This window comes from Suricata suricatta, chromosome 11, assembly GCF_006229205.1.
Source record: "Suricata suricatta isolate VVHF042 chromosome 11, meerkat_22Aug2017_6uvM2_HiC, whole genome shotgun sequence".
Classification (NCBI taxonomy): Eukaryota; Metazoa; Chordata; class Mammalia; order Carnivora; family Herpestidae; genus Suricata; species Suricata suricatta.
This window is the reverse complement of record NC_043710.1, coordinates 16161001-16178595: the sequence shown is the minus strand read 5'-3', so window position 1 is coordinate 16178595 and position 17595 is coordinate 16161001. Positions and strand designations below refer to the sequence as shown.

The window sequence follows — 17595 nt, the reverse complement described above, 5'->3', positions numbered from 1 at the left end:
CCTCCCGGCCCCGCGCGGTGGCCCCGCCGGCCGGTCTGTGTGCGCCGGGCCCACCGTGGCCCTCGGGCCCGCAGGCCTCCGAGTTTAGTGAACCGAAGCTGCAGGGTGCGGGCGCCGGGGTGGCTTCACTTGCGACTGCTCTTTATTCTCTCCAGTCTCTTTTTCAAGTCGTCGATGTTAGCTGTGGAGGACGAGGACGTGGTCATGGTCCCCGAAGAGTGAGTCTGGTGAGAATCCAGGTCCAAGTGCTGGTGCTGCTCCCGGGACTCCCGGAGCTGAGAGAGCTTGCTGTGCAGCATGTCTGTGGAGGAGGCGACGGGGGGGACTGCTGGTTTGGAGAGCAGAGAGGTCAGGGGAGGTCGGTCATCCTGCTGTGGAGACAAGGGGAGACATTGGCAAAGCGGGTCAGCGTGCAGCTCTGGAGTGACACGGGCCAGTCTGTCCCTGAGCCGCACGGGAGGGAGCAGTACCTTCGTGTTGTCCAGGCCGCACCGCTGCCGGAGGATCTTGAGTCTCTCCAGGTAGACGGACGGCCCCACCTCCTCTCCGTTTGTGTTGCCGATGGAGGACACGGTGCTTGTGGGAGCAGACATACATGTGACCTCTGTCTGAGGGGAGATGCCTGGAGAGGAAATGTGGAAAGGACACTCAAATGTACCCACGTCTATACTGGCCTGGTTAATCTGCCACAGGGAACGATTTGGGACCTAGATATCGCCATTATAAAGACTGAAAAACCCGGAAGTCCATCTGGAGTCGGTGACAAAGGGTGCTCTGAAATATACAAGATGCGCAGAGCGAGAGCTTCAGGAATCAATACAGAGCAGAATGGAGGTCGGGCCGTCCGTCTACACTGTGGGATATGCCGGGGTCGTAGCTTGTGATCCCGAGCTGACCTGGGCAATCCAGAAGGCCTGTGCCACTCCTGGCGCTACGGCAAGTGTCCAGCTGAGGAACCTGAGGACTTTAAGGTCCTGGGAAGGAAAACTCCCTCATGGTAAACCGAAAAGTCACACACAGGTTACTGCAGGGAGAAAGGAACCCGTATATAAACGTGAGGACAGTGCTCTGACAGGGAGAGCGGGCGGCGAGAGACGTGTGAATGCTCTCCACACGAAACGGCTCAGGCCTCGGTGGGGACACGCATGTGTGTCACAAACGTGCTGTTCAGGCCCAAAGTATCAATCAAATGTTGGATGTCACCAGAGAGGACTTTGGAAGTGAGAAAAGGGGGTCTGCCTCGACCAAGCAAACCATGGTATGTGTGCTCACCACCTCTAACACAGCATATACGGATTTATTAGGTTAATTGTTCGGTGTCTGTCTCTTGTCTTGTGGATTATTTGCTCACTTATTGTCTATTATCTATCTATCTATTTATTTATTTGAGAGAGAGAAGCGGGCTCGTGTTCATCAACTGTGAGATCGTGACCTGAGCCAAAGTCAGATGCTTAACGACTGAGCCTCCCAGGCCCCCCTCCCTGGTGGACTTTAAAGCTGCCTGGCACCTGCTCAACAGGTGCAGCTGAATGACAGGAATGAAAGCTTCTCCGAATGTGAAGCTGAAACATTACTTCCCCACAGTGGAAAAGCCAGTAGCTGCAAACTACTGCTCACAGCATCTAGAGACAAAAGGAGGACCCTGGAGGTGTCAGTTACAGGACAGATCTGCCCGGGGTCTGAGACCAGGCAGAGCAGAGCTCTCACGTCTGTCCTGCATTTAGTTTCCTGTGACTTCCATGAAACTCCTCCTCTTACGTTCCCAAATCTGTTTGCCTGTAAAACTGTTCCTTTATGGTTTTCTGATTCCAGTCATGTTCTCTCTCACCATACATCGTGCTAGGCTGGAGCTTCAGGTGTGTTCTCTGAAATTAGTTTTCTTTTCTCTTTAACACCTTAAAGTATGCCTCTCCAAGACCTTAAGAGTTTTTTTTTTTTCTTGAAGTGTAATGAGCAGAGCGTCTACATATGGCCATACCATGGTTTGCTTATCCAGGGGCGGGGGTAGATTACAAATTTTAAGGAAGGTCTCACCGAGATAGTAGTGTCTGAACAAAGATCTGACGTTAGAACGAGAGCCAGCCACAAGGCTGTCTTGTGGAAGAGCCATCTACGTGTAAGAAACAGCTAGCGCAAGGGCCCTACGCAGGTACCTGCCTGCTGTGTTCCAGAACAGCAAGGAGGCTGGTGGGGGCTAGAGATGAACGGGAGTCGGAGTGAGTAGGAGATGCGGCTCTAGTGGCTTCAGGCGGCCTTACGATGCAGGACTTTGTCGATCTCTAGAAGGCCTTCTGCTTTTGCTGAGAAAGGGAGAGTCTTTGGAAAACATTTGCGAAGTGCTCTTTGATGCTATGCATGGAAATATATATGAGAAGGTGACAGTGGAGCCAGGAGATCAGCTCGGAGAATAGTGCCGTAAACCAGGTGAGAGATGAGGACACTCACATCAGGCCAGTGGCCGTGAAGGTCATGGGAGGACCATGCACGTGATGTGCAGGCAGAGCCAAAAGAATTTCCTGACAGAGGAAGACAAGAAAGGCTCTCGGTCTAAGCAAACCAGAAGGACGAAGTTGCCGTCACCTCGGATGGAGAAGGAAGGAAGCAGCAGGTTTTGGAGGAATGTCTGGAGCTTAGCAGTGGCCTGCTGAGTTTACGGGGCCTAGTAGAGCCCCGAGGGGAGGCCTCATGCATGATGCATCTGTTGGGATTAGGAAGAGGGTGTGGGCTGGGCCGCTCTGGCATGTAAATGGTATCTCAAGTGATGAGACTACATGGATCAGTTAAGGGAATGAGAGTAAAGAGATGGTTCCAGACTGAAGCCTGGGGAGCACCAACATGAAGAGTCCAAGGAGAGGAAGAATCAGAAACCAAGAAGGAAGAGGCCAGGCAGGCCGGGTCGGAGGGCACCAAAGAGGACAGACGGGCTCGAAGCCCAGGGAAGCAATGGTTTCAAGGGCAGGGAACACGGTCCTTGTCAGACACTGATGATGGGTCAAGTCGGGTGACAGAGTGGACTGCTGTCTATAGCCGTGTGGACATCACTGGTGACCATGAAGTATCGAAGAGCGCAGGCACACATGTAAACCAACCAAAACCTCCAGCTCTTGCGCTGGGAGACACTCTGAGCTCATCCCAGCGGCCTCGAGAGGAAGCCATACCTGCTGACGCGGGGACGCGGCCTTTGCCCTCCCTCTCCATCTCAATCACCCGAAGGCCTCTCTCAACGTAGCTCTGGAAGAACTGGGAGGAATTTTTCAGAAATGGTTCAATGTCCGCATCTGAATATTTCTTCTTATATTCATATAACTCTGCTAGGCCCTGGTTAATAAGAAAAAGGAAGAGGTAGACATTAGTCAGTGGCCCTTCTCTATAAAGCAGAAGCCCGTTTGGCTCGACCCTTTCCCTTGTACCTCTTTGGTGTTCTCTTTAGAGCCAATCTTCTTAAAAATCTCAGCCAAGAAATCATTCACTTTGGCCTTTGACGATTTTTCATCCTGAAATTGGAAGACACAAAGGCCTGGCTAGCCCGGAGTTACTAATTGGGAACCCATGGCCGGATAAGCACTGAAGCTGGTAGGCTCCCGTGGATAAGAGAAGCACCAGCGCCTGTGCGGCAGACACTAGCATTCTGGGTTACTTAATGCTGCGGGTTTGCACTCAACCTGAGGAGGGAGGAGCTTGGCCCATCCCTCCCTGAGTCAGCAGAGCTCACAGTGGATGTATCTGGCAACCAAAGCCTGAAGCAGCAGTACAGAAACCTTTCTTAAGGACCAAGAGGCACATGGTTAGAACTGGTTCATATTTGAAAACTTAAGGGTAGAAAATGGTTCTGACACCTCAGCAGGAGAGCGACTGGCCGGGTCCCTGGGCCTTCACCTCAGACTCCCAGACAGACGGGCCCCAGCGCTCACGTCTGGACAGGGTCACCGCCCTCAGTCTGTCGAGTCAGGACACTTACTATTCGAGATGCTCCCTTTTCCGTTTCCTTCTCAGACTTGCTCCCGGTCTGGTCCATGCTGTGCTTCATCATCCGGCAGAGGTGGGCCTCCAGCTCCGATTCGTTCTTGTTGTCGATCATGGTCAGGTGGTCTAGGATCTGCAGGAGACACGTGCGCATTGAAACGGCAGCAATGCCACGATGTTCTTTCAAGCTCCCTCGGGGACCGGCCGCTGTTCTCACATACCTTGGGCCCTTTTAATTTGCATAAAGTGTGCAGCAGCGTCTTTAGGGTCCTTATGGGAAATTCACTTTTGCATTGCTTCAGTTTCTCTTTGGGGAAGACCTTCATGAAAATGTGTATGTCCAGAAGAATTCTGTCCAGATTAATGCTGTTGATGGTGTCAGGCAAGAGCCGAACCATTCTCCAGAGACACTATTGGAAAATGAAACAAGGTTAGGAGGAGTGGCTGGAGGATGAGGCTCACTCCCCTTACCACTCGCCTGCCCTGAGCTCTGCGGTCACCTCCAAAAATGGTCAGGGATAGAAGCGTGCAGCGCCACCACGTCTTTTCGGTGTAGCTGCTAAAACACAAACAATTTCGCTCCCTTCAAGCATGTCACTGGCAAGAGTGTGACGAGCCATTCATCTAGTCACCCCCACACTTCCTCCTCACTCCCTGGAGATGGACCTCAAATGGTGAGAAGGGGTGGAAACTCGGGCGTGGCACCCAGCAGTGGGGCAGTTCTGACCCAACGACACAAACTCAATTACAGTGTAAGAACACAGTGATCATGTTGCAGATACATCCATTCAGGGCCTTCTGTTCCAGAGGCTAAAATATTACAGGGCTATACAAACCCATTTCCCAAAAAGGCATAAAATTTGTTTCATCAAACTAACTGCCTTTTGCTTCCAGGATAATTCATCCTTCCCTTTTCTTGTTTGAGGCCAAGAACTGTTCAGGCCTGAGCACTGGGTATAAACTCGAGACCAAGTATACTTTTTCAGGTGTGCTCTGGTTGATTTGAGCCAATGTCTTACTTCCAACTCCCCTTTGTGCACACTTTAACAATGTATTGCATCTCTGAAAGAAAAGAGATCAAATTATTTCAACTTTACCTTCATAACAAGCTCTGAGAATTTGGGAGAACTGGCTGTTGCTAGCAGACTGTCTTGGAGCAAAACAAGTAGGGCGCTAGGAAAAAAATCCCAACGTGACAGCATTAGTAAGTTTCAAACGTGCATTCCAATTACACTGAAAGGCCAAGTGTAAATATTCTGTATCTAATAAATTGAGAGCCTATGGATCAGGACTGTCTCTGATTACTTGACATTCAGCTATAAAGAAAATAAACCTCAGTCATGTAAGCTTTCTCAGTTACCACGTGGTAAATGGTAGAGCCCGTCACTCTATTTTTCATTGTCATTGGTAGCTGAGAGAGAAATGTAACTGAGATGTACATGAAAGGAGAGGTAACCAACAAACATGATAGTGCTATTCTAGAAAATTCTTTATAATTTTTTCAAAGTTTGTTTGAGAGGAAGACAGTGCAAGTAGGGAGGAGCAGAGAGAAAGGGGGATAAAAGAATCCCAAGCAAGCTCTGCACCGTCAGCTTGGAGCCCAATGTGGGGGCTCGAACTCACAAAACCATGAGATCGTGACCTGAGCTGAAACCGCAAGTCAGATGCTTAACCGACTGAGCCACCCAGGCACCCCTATTCTAGAAAATTCTTGATGCTGGCTGGCTTACTGAGTTGTTACTAGTTTTAGCTGCTGTCTCAGGTCAGAAGACTTTTGGTTCATGAGGAATAGGAGAGTAGTAAGTCAACGTAGTAGGCAAACCTAAAGTTATAATTGGTCTTAGTGACTTTGGTTTCCATGGATAGACAGAAGAGAGGATGTTGCAGGCTCAAATAGGGAGAGCACAGATATACCTCAGGATGTTGGTCTGGTCTGATTTCTCCAGAACCTTCACCACCAAAAGGTTCACAGAACGGATCACCTGCTGTCCTTCCTCTAGATCTTCAATCCGAGAGTCCAGCATTAAGGTGATGAGGCCATGCATCAGGTCCTTCAGGACTCCAGTGGAGGCCTCCCGGGCAAGGCTTTCTATCTGAAACAGCTATCCAATCATACTTGTGTTAGGTATGAAACCTAATACATAGAGCAAGGAAGATAAATGGGGGTGGCACATTCTACTAAACAGTTATACTGTATTAAAAAAAAAATTCAGAGTAGTAGGGGGAGCCGGAGCGTTGGTGGTATAGTGGTTAGCATAGCTGCCTTCCAGAGTAGTAGGGGAAAAAAAATCAGCAGACTCCCTCAAACCTCCAGAAATAGTCAACACTAACTGGAGTGCTTCCTTCCTTCCTGTTTGTAAGAGTACTTTTAGTGTGAGCAGTTGTCTGTGACAAGGCAGGCAGGCGTCCGACCAAGCCTGATGAAGACACTGGCAGGAAGCAGGATTCTAGGTAGTATGTAAGCATTCTATCTTGTATCCTAACAGTAAGGCAAACAGGCATGTCACCCAATAGCCAATGAAAGTAGTCCGCAGTCTGCAAGTAAAACTGTAAGTGATGTAGGCTTCAATGAAGCACCTGCGTGGATTCAGATTCTAGAACCCAGGCAGGATGAGGGACTGAAAGGAAGCTCGGGTTCTGTAGGGGCGGCCTTACCGAAATCATGTTGCCAATGATGCAGCTATAAAGCTTGATGATCTCATCTTTCTCCAGTTTCTCGTCCGCCATGTGTGTGTTGTAGATGAGTCTCAGCTGCATGAACGTGGCTATCAGAAACTGGTCAATGTGGCCGGACATGGCTTCAGCTTTGTCTTCCTGTCTCAGGACTTCATCGATCTGGGAACAAAACCCCCAAGACATGTTAACTAAAATTAAAAAAAAAACAACTTCCAAGATACAGTCTCTCCAAGCTTCATATTTCTAAGGAGCAGGAAAATAACTACAAGAATGTCTATAATAAGCACTTGTAATAATATCATACCTTGAAAAAAATTTAGTCACAACCCACATACAAATAACTAGACCTTAGGGATTCAAACAATCAGCAGACATTGAGCAAGACACTGTTAGGTGACTTAGTCACAGCCCCTATTCTAAAAGGCTCACTACCTAGAAGATTTGGGAATATAATCCCTATGTTTAAATGTCTCCTCTATTAAAGCAAATACCCATCATCTCATTTGATCATTCAACTGCTCTAGAGCAGCAGTAAGGTAAGTTAGTTAAGACCTCTATTTTACTACATGAGAAAAGTGAGGCTCAGAAAGATCAGACTACTTAGTCCAAACTCAAAACTCAGGTTTCCCACATCCTGGTGCTCTTTTTGGTTTGGTGCGTTGGTTGTCACTAATGGTAAAATGCACTACTGTGGGAAAAACATGTATTTCCCATTCACTACTGTAAAAAGATCTTATTGTTATGATTACATAAATAACACCCAGAGACAAGCATGTCTATCGTCAATGACCCCCCCACCCCCTTCTTGAGAGCAGGAGAGAATGGGGAGGAGGGGAAGAGAGAGAGAGTCTTAAGTAGGCTCCACGCTTGGCACAGAGCCCAACTCAGGCTCAATCCCAAGACCCTAGAATCATGACCTGAGCTGAAATCAAGAGCTGGACACTCAACTCACCAAGACACCCAGGCACCCCTAAGGACCATCCTTTCCCGCAGGGCTGTCCCACTGTGCACTCCAGGGAGCACCACTGTGAGAGACTGCAGCGGGAATGGTGCCCGCCGGCATGGTGGAAGCCAGCAGTCCTACTTTCATTTATAGATTTATGTCATACTTCATAAGCACCTAAAATTTTATGTAACTGGGGCTGTTTAACAATGTTGTTTCAACAAAGAAACCATAAAAATACTTTCTTTTCTCAAGGGGAAGCTTACTCTTTCTCTAAGGTAATTAATGTTAACAATCTGGTTCACATCCTTTCATGTTCACAGTCATATACAACCACATGTGCACACACAGATGGGGTCAAGGTTTAGGTCGTTGTTTATTCTACAGAGGATTATAGTTCACACACTTCTCTGCATCTAGCTTTTCTAGCTCAACAGAAAAACGAAATTCCCCAAAGGCCACAGGAATAGATCTATTTGTAAAGCTGCGTTAACAGTCCACATATGCAGGTGCTAAAGTGTACTCAATCCTTCCCTTACTAACTCTCCATGTGCTTTGTTTGGTTATTTTGTTTACTATAAATAATGTTACAATAAACATCTCTGTCTATCTATCCTAATGTACTTGTGTTTTTATTTCTAAGAGAAGGATACATTTCAAATTATGGTCTAATACATATTACTGTATCATTTTCTTTAAAAAGGCACACTGGGGCCCCCTGGTGGTGTGGAGTGTCCATCTGACTCTTGGTTTCAACTCAGGTCATGATCCTAGGGTCACGGGATCAAGTCAGGTTGGGCTCCATGCTGAGCATGGAGACTGCTTGGGATTCTCCCTCTCCCTCTGCCCCTCTCTCCTGTTCACACGCGCACTCACTAAATTAAAAAAAAAAGGCATTAAAATTTCATTTGCATTTCTACATTTACTGTATGAGTGTTTTTCCACAAGCTCTATTGGCTGTATGTTACTACGCTTTTCACTTTTTGCCACTCTGATGGCAAAACATGCTATCTTATTGTTACTTTATTTAGTTTTTAAAGTAGGCTCCAGGCCCAATGTGGAGCCTAAAGCAGGGCTTGAACTCATGACCCTGACATTAGGACCTGAGCTGAGATCAAGGGTCAGAAACTTAAACTGAGCCACCCAGGTGTTCCCTTATTGTTACTTTAATTTGCATTTTGTGGCATAGGAGGGCCTGGACCTCTTTTTACATATTTACTGGCTATTTGGGTATCTTCTGTGATTTGCCTATTCACATCCTTTCATCATTTTTCTATTGGGTTCACCTTTTCTCGAGAGTTAATAAAAGCTCTGTTTACTGTAGCTATTAATCTTTTATTGGTCATGGGTTGCAAATATATTCTATAATATGTGCACAACATACCACCAGTTTATTGACAGTATGTGGTAGATTTCTGCAGATTAAAATCTTAAAATCTCATGTTCAAATGTGTCTTTTCTCATTCTTCTGAGGTTTCCTTCCTTGATCTTTAATGTTTTCCCCAAATCTTCTGGTCATTTAAAAAATTCGGTGGGGAGGAGATGAACTGTTTAAAATTTCTACAGGATCACATGTGGTTCGTTCTGGTTTTTAGTCTCTTCCACATCTACGGTCGGCTCCTGCCCCGATCCTGATACGTGTATTTTTGTTCTCTAGTCAGGCTATTAAGGAATTTGTTTTGTTTTACAAGAAACAAATTTAAATTTGTTATTTTAAAAATCCATCTTAGGGGTGCCCGGCTGGCTCAGTCAGATGAGCAAGTGATTCTTGGTCTTGGGGTTGTGAGTTCAAGTCCCATGTTGGGTATGGAGATTACTAAAAAAAATAAATTAATAAATAAATGAATTTTGAAAAAACAACACCACCTTCCTCATGAAGTATAGCTTTATTATCTCCTACTTTCAAATACCTTTAATTTTCTAACTTCTGATAAGTACAAAGTTCCTTTATTTTAGTTTTTTTCCAACAGTAAATGCATTTCAGGTAATATATTTTTCTGAGTTCAGTAGTTTCAGTATAGATTTAGAGGGAAGTGCTTTCTTATTCACTATTAAGAGTTTTTTCTTTTTAATCAAAGGGCTAGTCAGGAGGGTGTTTCATACTTTTTCCAAGTAGTACTTTTTTGTGATACTATTTATTAAAAAGTCTGTTGGGTTAGTCTGCTGGGTTACCAGTAAAGAATTTGGTGAGTGGGGCGCCTGGGTGGTTCAAGTCGGTTAAGCATCTGGCTTTGGTTCAGATCATGATCTCCCAGTTCGTGGGTTCGAGCCCCGTGTCGGGCTTGGTGCTGGCAGCTAGCTCAGAGCCTGCTTCAGATTCTGTATCTCTCTCTCTCTCTGACCCGCCCCTGCTCCTGCTGTCTCTCAAAAATTAAAAAAAAAAAAAAATTTGGTGAGTATATCTTCTGTCATTTACTATAACAGTTGTTAAGATATTTAAAATATAGATCTTTTCAGTCTGTAAAATTCTATGTATGCATATATATTAATTAAATCCAGTTCATTATTTACTAGGATTCTTTTATTAAGGCTTAACTTTACTATGATACAACATACAAATCCTAAGGGTTCACCTTAATGGAGTCCTATGCACATGCATCTATGGATCTGCCAGAACAAGTTATAGGCCCTGGGCCCAGCCCAAAGCCCTCCTCCCGCCCCTCCACGCTGGTAGGCTGGTGTCCTGCCTTCCACTGAGGGTCACTACTGTTCTGCTTTTTGTTTTGTTTTGTTTTTTTAAACCACTCTGACCTCTAAACTGGTGAAGGATTACTTAATTCCCATGTCCTTATTTTTCATCTACCTCATCAGTCCCAGTTCACTCAATCTCTAACTTGTCTTTTCATTTTCTTTAAGGAGGCTCCATGCCCAGCCTGAACTCACAACCCTGAGATCAAGAGCCGTGTGCTCTACTGACTGAGCCGGCAGGTGCCCCGCGGGGCTTTTCATTTTGTTATAAACAGAGCATCTGGTGATAAACAGAAGTTTTCAGAAATTTTAATGTAGTAAAAGATTTCTATTTTTTCCTTTATGTGTTTTTGTGTCTAGTTTAAAAAGAAATCCTTACATAATGTGAACTAAAAAATGTTCTCCTATTAAGTTTTCCTTCTCAAATCTAGGTCTTTAATGCATCTGAAATATACTTTGATGTAGGAAACAGCAGTCTAATTATACTGTTGTTCTCATGGAAAATAACTAGTCCTAGCACCATTTACTGATATTCAGCTTTTACCAAATGATTTTTAATGTTTTTTCTGTCCTTTATTTTTTTGAGAGAGAGAATGAATGAGCCCAAGCAGTGGACAGGCAGATGGAGAGTGGAACAGAGGATCTGAAGTGGGCTCCCCGCTGAAAGCAGAAAGCCCGATATGGGGCTCAAACCCATGAACCGTGAGATCATGACCTGAGCTGAAATCGAAGGCTTAACTAACTGAGCCATCCAGGTGCCCCCAATACTGTACAATCTTAATTACAGTGGCTCTTAGTTCCCACTGATGCACAGTGATAGAAGCCCTCTCCACGATGTTAAGATTTTAAAACACTTTCTCAGGGTGCCTGGGTGGCTTAGTCGGTTCAGCATCCACGTCTTAATTTCAGCTCAGGTCATGATCCCAGGGTTGTGGGGTCAAACCCTGCATTGGGCTCTACACTCAGTGTGGAGCCTGTTTAAAATTCTCTCTCTGCCCCTCTCCCTGCTTATGTGCATGCACTCTCGCAAAAAAATTAAAAACATACATGTATATTAAAAATTTTTTAATTAAAAAAATCTTAATTGATTGGAGTTAGTTAAAAAACTGTGCTGGGGTCAGCACTCTGTATCTCTCTCAAAAATAAACATTAAAAAAATGACAAAAAAACCCTCCTGCTATTTGTAAGCCTTTTGATCTCCCATACAAATTGTATTTTATTATTATTTTTTAAAAAGTTAACGTTTTATTTATTTTAGAAAGAGAGTAGGAGTGAGGGAGGGGCAGAGAGAGGGAGACACAGAATCTGAAGGCTTCAGGCTCTGAGCTGTCAGCCCAGAGCCTGACGCGGGGTTCAAACTTGTGAACTGTGAGATCATTACCTGAGCTGAGATCGGACACTTAACTGACTGAGCCACCCAGGTGCCCCTATTTATTATTTTTTAAATGTTTATTTATTTTAAAAGAGAGAGGAAAAGACCGAGTGGGGGAGGGGCAAAGAGACGGGGAGAGAGAAAAATTCCAAGCAGGCTCCACATTGTCAGTGCAGAGCCGGACTCAGGGCTTGATCTCAGGAACTGTGAGATCATGACCCAAGCCAATATCAATAGCTGGACACTTAACTGACTGAACCTTCCATATAAATTTTTTTCCATATAAATTTTAGAATCAGCTTCACAACTGTAGAAAACTGTTGAGATTTTGATTAGAATGGCCTTGACTGTCTAGGTTATTTTGAAGCAATTTGGCATCCTGATAACTCTAAACCTTATGAACATATTACACTTCCATTTATTTGGAAATTCTCTAATGTCATTCAATTTTCTCCATAAAGGTCTTACATATAAAATGCTTGATTTGTTCCTAGTTATGGAAATGTTTTTGTTACTGAGGGTTTTATTTTTATCTTTTAATATTCTCATAAATAAATATTTATTTAAATGTTTTTATTTCTCTGAGAGTCAGTGTGAGTGAGTCGGGGAGGGACAGAGAAAGAGCAGGAGACACAGAATCCGAAGCTGAACTGTCAGCATAGACCCTGACGTAGGGCTTGAACTCAGGAACCACAAGACCATGACCTGAGCCAAAGTTGGACACTTAACTGAGCCACTCAGGCACCCTTTTAATTTTATAATATAAAAAATTTACCATTTTAACCATCTTTTAAACAAATGTTAAGTTTATTTACTTATTTTTAGAGAGAGAGAGAGAGAGAGAGAGAGAGAGAGAGAGAGAGAGAGAGAGAGAACATGGGCCGGCGAGGAACAAAGAGAATCCCAAGCAGGCTCTGCACTATAGCTTGACTCGAGGCTCAAATACATGAACTGTGAGATCATGATCTGAGGCAAAATCACAAGCTGGACACTTGACTGAATGAGCCACCAAGGTGCTCAATTTAACCACTTTTAAGTGTAAAATCCAATGGCGTTATGTACCTTCACGATGTTCTTTAACCATCACCACTATAAACTAGAATTTTGTTATCACCCTAATCAGACTCCATACCCATTAAATAATAATTCCCCATCCCACTGCCCTTCCCTCGCCCTGGGAACCTCTAGTCTACTTTCTATCTCTATGTGTGCCTGTCCTAGATACCTCCTATCTGTGTGATCACACATTTGTCCCTTTGTGCCTGGTTTATTGTATTTAGCATAAGGTTTCTGCTGTACATCCCTGTTACAGCATCCATCAGAATTTCATTCACCTTTATGGCTGAATAATATTCCATTGTATGTAAACACCACATTTTGTTTATGCATTCATCTGTCGCTCAAGTTATTTCCATCTTTGTCTGCTGTGAACAACGCTGCTCTAATAAACACTGGTGCACAACAATCTGTGTAGGTCCCTGCTTTCAGTGGAAATGCTGGATCTTAGTGTATATCTATGTTTAACTTTTTCAGGAACCACCAGACTGTTTTCCATAAATGGCTATACCATGTTATGTCCTTACCAGTAATGTACACAGGTTCTAGTTTCTCTACATCCTTCCCAATACTATTGCCTAGTAAAAAAAAATTTTTTTATTCAATTTTGAGAGAGGGAGAGACAGAATGAGAGTAGGGGAACAGCAGAGAGAGAGAGAGGAAGAGAAAATCTGAGGCAGGCTCCAGGCTCTAAGCTGTCAGAACAAAGCCTGATGAGGGGCCCAAACTAGTGAACCGTGAGATCATGACCTGAGCTGAAGTTGGTCGCTTAACCGACTGAGCCACCCAGGTGCCCTACTATTTCCTATTTTCAGGAAAAAAAAATCCTACTGGGGTGTGAAGTGGTATCTCACTGTGGTTTTGATCTGCATTTCCTTAAAGACTAAAGATAGCAAACATCTTTTCACATGCTTATTGGCTATTTGTATATCTTCTTTGGATAAATGTTGATTTAAGTCCTTTGCCCATTTTTGAATTTTTTTTCTTTTTGTGTGTGTGGCTAAATTGTGGGCGTTCTGGATATCAATCTCTTTTCAGATATATAATTTGCAAATATTTTCTCTCATTCTGTGGAGTGTTTTTTTACTCTCTTGATAGTGACCTTTGATGCATAAAACTTTGAAGTTCAATTTTATTATTTTTTCTTTTGTTGCCATTGCTTTTGGTGTCATAGCTGAGAAATCACTGCCAAGTCCAGTATCATGAAGACTTTTCCTCTATGCTTTATTTGTTTGGTTCTGGATATCGTTAAGTTATTATAAGAGACATGGAAATTATTTACATGATGAAAGATTTCACAAGTTTACTGGAATGGGCAGCTTCACGTGATCCCTTTTCAAAAATGATTTATTTCAGTCCACATACTTTCCGAGAAGGTCACCAGAAATAATCCTTGTCATCTGGAACTACTTTGGTGCCTCCATATGCTGGGAGAAGAACTTCATCTCCAACGTACGTTCATGCTAACTGGTTGAATCTCCTCTTTTCTCTGGAGCCCCATTCAATAGCTACTACGGCTGCTTGCAATACTTTTCCTTGAGATTTTTCTGGAAGAAAATGGCTCTTTGGCTGTATTCCTTTCAACTAAAACTTGGTCAAATAGGGGAGGAAACCTCCTAAATGCCTGTCCTGACACGACTCTGGCTGGCCACCACCGCAAGGAGACCCCCTCCCCACCCAGGTTTTCTTCTAAGAGTTTCACAGCGTTAGCTATTACATGTATGTCTTTGGGCCATTTTGGGTTAATTCTTGTATACAGTATGAGTCCAACTTCATTCTTTTACATGTGATAGCCATTTCTCCCAGCATCACTTGTTGAAAAGACTATCCTTTCCCTTCTGGTGGTCTGGGCATTGCTGTCATTCAGACCACTCCTGTGGCTTCAGCCGTGATCCTCCTCTCCTTTCAGTCCATCTACTCAAGTTTAAAAGTCTAAAATGTTTTGTTTTTTCCCCCTGAGGAGAATATATGTAACAATCCTCTTTAAGTACTCTTTCCACACACAAACTGCCCCCTGCCCCCCAACCCCTCTCCCTCCGGTAGAGTATCGTCCAGCAGCTTCACTGTGCTAGGAAATTCCCATCCTGGTTATTTTGTTTTATTCATCTTCCCAGTTATTGGGTCTCTTCAGTGGGGTTTGTTATCATTCTTTACCTAGTCAGGATTCACTCTTGGGTCATTCTGGAAATCCTGGGTTATGGCAATCTGAGCAGGGGAGACCTCGCAGTCTGTGACCTTCGAAGTGTGTGGCATACTGGTAGCTGGCTGTCGATGGGTCACACGGCACAGCTCCACGAGCAGGCACTTCTGCTCTGCCGTCTCTGAAGGTACAACGCCGGAGACCTTCCAGCCTCTGACAGGGAGTTCAGCCCTTTTGTTCGGCCACCTGTAGTTCCTTGGAGGCCAGCGAGAACACCGGGTCCTCCTATTAACGCTCATATAGAGCACCATTGCCCTTTCTTTAGGGGATATGCTGATTTCCGCAGATGAATAGAGTTTTTCCAGGAATTTTGGTGTTTCGATCTTCCCTGGGCTCTGCACTACTGAACCTCACGTTTTCCTGAAGGCTTGTCTGTGGAAAAGGCTTGTATTTATACAACACAGAGCTTGACGTCTGTACATACTTCAGACGCCACCTACCTGACCCAGCAGCAACTCTGCTCAGAAAAGGCAGATGGGTTTGGATTGAAAGTGAGGGAGAAAGGCAAGAGGAATGCATGCCTTCAAGTCACTGTTTTCCCAAATCCCCTCCAATATCAAAACTGTTAACAGGAGACTATTTGTCGAACAATAGCAAAAATCTTGTGCTAAGATTTCCAATTCCACTGTCTTCATGGAGATGTCCAATGAGACAATAGTCAAAATCAGGAAGTTAGGACTGATGTTATTACCATCTAACTCTCAGGCTCCATTTTCTCCAACTGTCCTGATCACGTTCTTCACAGCAAAGATCAGTTCAGAATCATTCACTGTATTTAGTCATGTCTCTTGGTCTCTCTTCAGTGTAGACCAATCCTCAGTCCTTCCTTGACTTTCTTGATTTTGACTGTTGTTAAGATATCCCTTAGTTTGCATTTATTTGAGGTTTCCTCATGATTAGAGGACATTAGGAATGTCAGCAGAGTGACGCTGAATTCTCACTGGATCCTATGAGGTGGCACATGATTTCATCACTCCAAGTGGTGTCTGCTAGAGTTCTGTACTGTCAAATTACCCAAAGTAATTTGTAAATATCCCATTTCTCTTCAAATTTTTAATTTGTATGGGCATGGACGGTGGTTTTATATTTTGTTAAATTTTTTGGAATTTAATAAATTTCCTGTATTCTATTATTGTATTGGGTTCTATCTCATTACTATCATTATTTACTTTGATGCTCAAATTGTCCCCCTCAAACACAGGGCATCTGTTCCAGTTGGCCCCTGGGACCTCTTGACATGTCCCTATCATTCTTTGAGCCTATCCTTCCTGTCTGGTACAATATGATGTTCCAGTATTACTTTGTACTTTTTCTAATTCAGCCCTGCCCCTTCTCCAAGGAGCTCTCATTCCCTTTTAGTGGAAATTGGTATTCAGAAGACAAGATTTGGGGGAGCTCGTTGCTGTTGGGATATGGCTATTCTCAGGTCCCCCCAATAAAAAGAACTAGGAAAAGTATACATATTATAGACATGTATATTATAACATACATTTATACCACATATATACACACACATACACTGACACTGATATTTATTTCTACATCTCTATACTGAAAACCAGTGTTTACACTGACACATCTAATTCTGGTCCGACACCACAGTTTATTCTATTTTGCTTTCCTTTCATATTTTTTCTGATAGTAAGAAACTTGGCTTCTATTTTCCTTCTATTTCTTTGACCAACCTTTTTGTATATAACCAATCTCCCATCTCTGCCACCAGTTCTTCTCTACGCGGATGCCTGCTTCAGCTCTGACCCCCATTCTGAGAGAGGCTGTCCACCTGCGTACTGCCCTGCCGCCTCCAACGCACGGGGACAGCCTCACTTTGCCGCAGCTCCCACTACCATGCCAGACTGGCTGTCTGCATGGACACCCTCTGCATCCTGCTTAGGCCCTGACTCCTGGCTTTATGTCACTTCTCCCGTATGACACCATCCTCACGACGCTTGGGCTCCGAGCCCCTCATGCTGGGCCACTAGGGCTCCCCACCCCCAACACCTTGCCACAGGTGGAGGCTTAACTTGCTCTACCAACTTACTGGCTTTAGGACTAGATTGTTAGGAAAGGGAAGCAGAAAGAAGAGAATGATTTTTAGAAAATAATATGTAGCTTCTTTGCTTAAAATTCTCGAATGGTTTCCCATCACACTTAAAATAAAATCCAAACAACTTACCCTGCAGCTTTTAAAGCTCTACATGATATACTTTCTGTCCAGCTCTCAAATCTCATTCTGAACCATTCTTCTCCTTGCCCACTGTGCTCCAGGCACAGGGGCCTTGTATGTTTCCTCGAATATTTCAAACTCCTTCGTCTCCTACAGCCTTTGCACTCGCTCTTCCCTCTTGCCTGCATCCCTGACCGCTAATCTGAGTAACTATTCAGATCCTCTCTCTGATCACCCCATCTGAGTTATATTTACACAGTAGTTGCTATTATCTGATATTTTCTTGTTTACTTATTTCTCCCTGTCCACTAAAAACTAAATAAGTTCCGTGAGATTTGGTCCCTACTTACTGCTGTTTTTCCAGCCTGGTGAATGAATGCCAGTGTAAAAAAGCAAGGCTCTATGACAGCCACATCCTGGGAGGCCAGTGATGACGGTGAGAGGGGTCCCTGTGCACTTTCTCATCACAGCTGTGCTGAATGCTGCCTGCCTGTTAAATCTGTGACCAGAACACGGCCACCACTTGTGCA

At 44.3% G+C, this 17595-nt stretch overlaps 1 protein-coding gene and 1 pseudogene across 3 annotated transcripts in view; both read right to left on the bottom strand.

The window, feature by feature from the left end:
- Positions 1 to 18: 18 nt before the first annotated feature.
- CKAP5 (cytoskeleton associated protein 5) overlaps positions 19 to 17595 on the bottom strand; it is a 112221-nt gene continuing 94644 nt past the window's right edge. For 2 of the 3 annotated variants that reach the window (XM_029956720.1, XM_029956721.1), the window contains exons 36-44: positions 6619 to 6798; positions 5878 to 6065; positions 5061 to 5136; positions 4185 to 4373; positions 3959 to 4096; positions 3411 to 3494; positions 3159 to 3318; positions 471 to 622; positions 19 to 371 (exon numbers count right to left, since the gene is read on the bottom strand). In XM_029956720.1, the coding sequence (XP_029812580.1) occupies positions 126 to 371; positions 471 to 622; positions 3159 to 3318; positions 3411 to 3494; positions 3959 to 4096; positions 4185 to 4373; positions 5061 to 5136; positions 5878 to 6065; positions 6619 to 6798 (1413 nt within the window). In that variant the 3' untranslated portion in view covers positions 19 to 125. The remainder of the gene's footprint in view (positions 372 to 470; positions 623 to 3158; positions 3319 to 3410; positions 3495 to 3958; positions 4097 to 4184; positions 4374 to 5060; positions 5137 to 5877; positions 6066 to 6618; positions 6799 to 17595) is intronic. The other variant, XM_029956722.1, reaches the window with a different exon arrangement.
- LOC115306609 lies at positions 14051 to 15149 on the bottom strand (annotated as a pseudogene).